The 5,000-nt window shown below is 45.0% G+C and overlaps 1 protein-coding gene across 1 annotated transcript in view; it reads left to right on the forward strand.

Annotated features, from left to right (window-relative positions):
- Nucleotides 1-5,000, forward strand: part of LOC129845671 (teneurin-2-like) — a gene marked incomplete at its 5' end in the record, with an annotated part of 82,907 nt that overhangs the window by 8,169 nt on the left and 69,738 nt on the right. Inside the window, one exon of the mRNA XM_055913542.1 lies at nucleotides 2,814-3,057. Coding sequence (XP_055769517.1) covers nucleotides 2,814-3,057 — 244 coding nt within the window. The remainder of the gene's footprint in view (nucleotides 1-2,813; nucleotides 3,058-5,000) is intronic.

Genomic DNA, 5,000 nt, shown 5'->3' on the forward strand with positions numbered 1-5,000 from the left:
GTCACACACACACACGTACAATGCGAAGTTAATGTGCCATGAAGAGCCCCTGACTAATTCTGCTGGTGTCTGCATATGTACCCCAGCCTAATGCTTTGGTGTAGCTCTCCAGCAGGCTAACAGGCTAGTATTGCTGTATGAATAATGCTTAGCTGAAGCTCTCCAGCAGGCTAACAGGCTACCATCGCTGTATAAATAATGCTTTGGTGTAGCTCTCCAGCAGACTAACAGGCTACCATCGCTGTATAAATAATGCGTTGGTGTAGCTCTCCAGCAGACTACAGGCTACCATCGCTGTATAAATAATGCTTTGGTGTAGCTCTCCAGCAGGCTAACAGGCTAGCATCGCTGTATAAATAATGCTTTGGTGTAGCTCTCCAGCAGACTAACAGGCTAGCATCGCTGTATAAATAATGCTTTGGTGTAGCTCTCCAGCAGACTACAGGCTAGCATCGCTGTATAAATAATGCTTTGGTGTAGCTCTCCAGCAGACTAACAGGCTAGCATCGCTGTATAAATAATGCTTTGGTGTAGCTCTCCAGCAGACTAACAGGCTACCATCGCTGTATAAATAATGCTTTGGTGTAGCTCTCCAGCAGACTAACAGGCTGGCATCGCTGTATAAATAATGCTTTGGTGTAGCTCTCCAGCAGACTAACAGGCTACCATCGCTGTATAAATAATGCTTTGGTGTAGCTCTCCAGCAGACTAACAGGCTGGCATCGCTGTATAAATAATGCTTTGGTGTAGCTCTCCAGCAGACTAACAGGCTAGCATCGCCGTAGAATACGGCCCAGTACATCACTGGGGCCAAGCTTCCTGCCATCCAGGACCTATATAGCAGGCGGTGTCAGAGGAAGGCCCTAAAAATTGTCAAAGACTCCAGCCACCCTAGTCATAGACTGTTCTCTCTGCTACCGCACAACAAGCGGTGTCCACAGGTGTAGATCTTACCGTGAAATGCTTACTTAAATGCCCTTAACCAACAATGCAGAGTAAGAAAATATTTGCTAAATTAACTGAAGTAAAAAAGTAATACAATAAAATAACAATAACGAGGCTATATATAGGGGGTACCGGTACCGAGTCAATGTGCGGGGGTGCGGGTTAGTCGTGGTAATTGAGGTCATATCCACATAAAGGACTATGCATAGATAATAAACAGCGACTAGCAGCAGTGTAAAAAAAAGGGGGTCAATGCAAATAGTCTGGGTAGCCATTTGATGAACTGTTTATCAGTCTTATGGTTTGTGGGTAGAAGCTGTTAACAAGCCTTATGAACGTAGACTTGGTGCTCCGGTACCGCTTGCCGTGTGGTAGCAGAGAGGAACTCAACCACACCAAACCACAACCATCAGGACACTGCCTACTTGGAAACTTGAACTCAGAAACCACAAGCTTGCTTTCAAAAACTGGAATTTCTTCTGCTATTGAAAGTGCCATATATAATTCAGTAAAATTTGAATGAATATTTGTTTTTGAAATATTAATCAAAGGAAAGGGAGCTTTGAAAAATGCAATGCATTTTTATGGGTAGATTTGAGAGGGAAAGGCAGTGTGGTTTGCGAATGTAAATACAATATTTTATACAGATGTCGTGTGTGTGTCTGTTTGAAATGTAAATAGTAGCATATATCACAAGTTCACAGCTATTAACATCGACTGACCGATGCAGGGGTGTAGAAAGAGATAGAAAAGGACTGATGAAAAGGGATACGAGTAGATGAAATGGAGGGATGAGACGGGAGGAGGAAAAAAATACAATGTTTTGGAAATTATATGCATGACTATGAAACCCCATCTTCCTCCACGTGTGTGTGTGTGTGTGTGTGTGTGTGTGTGTGTGTGTGTGTGTGTGTGTGTGTGTGTGTGTGTGTGTGTGTGTGTGTGTGTGTGTGTGTGTGTGTGTGTGTGTGTGTGTGTGTGTGCGTGCGTGCGTGTGTGTGTGTGCGTGCGTGCGTGCGTGCGTGCGTGTGCCTGTCTGCCCTCTCAGGAGAGTCTTTGTGTATACACAGATGTGAAGTGTCTGTCCTGTGTAGAGAGGCCAGGTCCCTCCTCTCCTCCCTTCCATCTCTCTTTCCCTTTATAAACATCTGTCCATTCCCCTCTCTCAGAGCCACCAAAATCTGTCCATTTCCTCCTCTCTCCTCTCATCTCCTCTACTCTCATCTCCTCTCCTCTGGTCTCCTCTCCTCTTCACACACACACACACACACACACACACACACACACACACACACACACACACACACACACACACACACACACACACACACACACACACACACACACACACACACACACACACACACACACACACACACACACACACACACACACACATACACACACACATACACACACACCGAACCTTTGAGTTGGCAGACAGAGAGTAAGATAATGTAAATAAAGGAGAGTATTGTCAGTCTTCAGAAGTGTACAGCAGGGAGATATTAAGCATGGAGTGTTAGTCCTGCAGTTCACATGACTACAACCATGCCGACATTCTGATATTCCACAGCAAAAACAGGTCCTTTTCAGAAGCCAATGATATTCATTCCCGTTCAGCTGAAATGTCCATTTCATTCCAAAAATGTTTTACCAAGGCACATCATTTGTACCCAGAAAGTTCAAATGATGTAATGACTTTTAAATCGTTGTATTTTTGTTTGAGTGAAGGAAGGAGAGCATCTAGACCAGTAAAATAACCTGTTACTGGTGTTTCTTTCTATCACTACTTCTCTTCTCTCTTGTCATTCCTGTTTTCTTTCTGAATAACCATCTTGTTTGTTTCTCTCCCTCTCTCTGTCCAGGAGCTCCTAACCACCTCGGTGGGTCCACCCTGCGACCCCCCCTGCCTCCCCCTCACAACCACCAGACCCTTTCCCACCACCACCACCACTCCTCAGCCAACAGCCTGAACAGGAACACCCTGAGAGGGGGTAGGAACACCATCCATGCCCCCCCTCCGGTACCAGGGGAAGGGTCCACCTCACCGGAGTCGGTACAGCTACAGGACAGCTGGGTACTGAATAGTAACGTCCCACTGGAAACCAGGTGAGAAACTAGTCCCAGTTATACACACTGAAAATACACTACAGACCAGTTGAGAAACTAGTCCCAGTTAAACACACTGAATACACAATGCAGACCAGTTGAGAAACTAGTCCCAGTTAAACACACTGAATACACAATGCAGACCAGTTGAGAAACTAGTCCCAGTTAAACACACTGAATACACACTGCAGACCAGGTGAGAAACTAGTTCCAGTTATACACACTGAATACACACTGCAGACCAGTTGAGAAACTAGTCCCAGTTAAACACACTGAATACACACTGCAGACCAGTTGAGAAACTAGTCCCATTTATAAAAAAATAACTTGTAGACATTGAAAACACACTGAGAAATTAGTACCCATTCCTACAAACTCTCCACACACCGAATACACACTACACGCCAGGTGAGACTAGTGACACAATACTTAAATGCCCCTAGAACCAGGTGAGACCAGTACCAGAGTGTATTCAATCTCTAGTTCATACTGGTACATACCAGTACGTGTTGACTACCTGAAACCAGAAGCACTGTATCGCCTACCACATACAGTGCTGTCCCTTAGTGTGAACCGAAGCTGGAGAGAGAAAAGTAGTTCCCTTTATTAACTTCATCTTATCATGCTGAACACAAAGACTGCTGTGGTTCAATTACAATATGTACAATACTTTGGTGTGTTAGCACTGAGAATACTAAGTACACACACTCATACTCACACTCACACACACACACACACACACACACACACACACACACACACACACACACACACACACACACACACACACACACACACACACACACACACACACACACACAAAGAGCCTCAGAGGAAGGCGTACTGCAGCTCACCGCTCACACACCCGTCTCCTCCGGTCTTGCTTGCAGAGACAAAGAGCTGCCCCTCCCCTCTTCTCTGTTCTCTGCTGTAGTTGTGTTTCTCCTCTCTAACCCTGATCCCAGATCAGATCCCCAGAGAGTGAGCACCATGCGGTATTGATGTCTGATCAGCACTAATTCACTAGGACAGGTCCCAGGCCTGTGGTAGAGCTGGTTGATGCTGTAACATGCACAGCAAGGAAATGCCAATAAGTGGAGCAGTAACGCTCTAACACACACACACACACACACACACACACACACACACACACACACACACACACACACACACACACACACACACACACACACACACACACACACACACACACACACACACACACACATACCAGTGGAGGCTGGTGACTTGAAAAATTGAGAAGGTAAGGGAGACCCAAAGTATAGGCGCAGAATGCACGGAGACGTGAAAGTGTGTTTCAAAAATCGTCTTGATGATTTAACCTAAAGGATTTAATAAAGACATGTATAGTACAATATTATGGGGAATGAGAGGGCTACTTACACCATGTTGAGAAGGATGAGCACAGCAGTGACTGAATGAGGGTATGAGGCATGAGTTGAGGTGTTCAGATGCTTGACCAGTGGGAAGACACAACAATAGCACAACACACTACACAGTTAGACAAATAACTAGTTAGTTAGTCCAAGCAAGGAGTAAAATCACTGATGTGTAATAATGTGATTGTGGAAGTGATTGACTCTACATACAATAATGAGAGAAAATTGACAGGTATACTCAGAGAGCTTGGAAACATTCAATGTGCCAGTGGATGAGCGGGAACATGAGACGTGGCTTCAGTTCATGTCAGGAGAGAGTTGACAATGATAGTACAGTGGTCATCACCTCTTAACCAGGGAACAGGAGGGGACTTGGCTGTTAACACAAATAGCAGATACATTCCATTACAGCTGCACCATCGTAGGTTTGAACAACGCGTTTCTTCATAATGTAAAACACAGACGTCTCACCCACGTGAAACATCAAAGTAGCCCAAGAAACGTTCCTGAATAACGCACTGATCATCCATATACCGCACCATG

This window comes from Salvelinus fontinalis, unplaced genomic scaffold (genome assembly GCF_029448725.1).
Source record: "Salvelinus fontinalis isolate EN_2023a unplaced genomic scaffold, ASM2944872v1 scaffold_0335, whole genome shotgun sequence".
Taxonomy (NCBI): Eukaryota; Metazoa; Chordata; class Actinopteri; order Salmoniformes; family Salmonidae; genus Salvelinus; species Salvelinus fontinalis.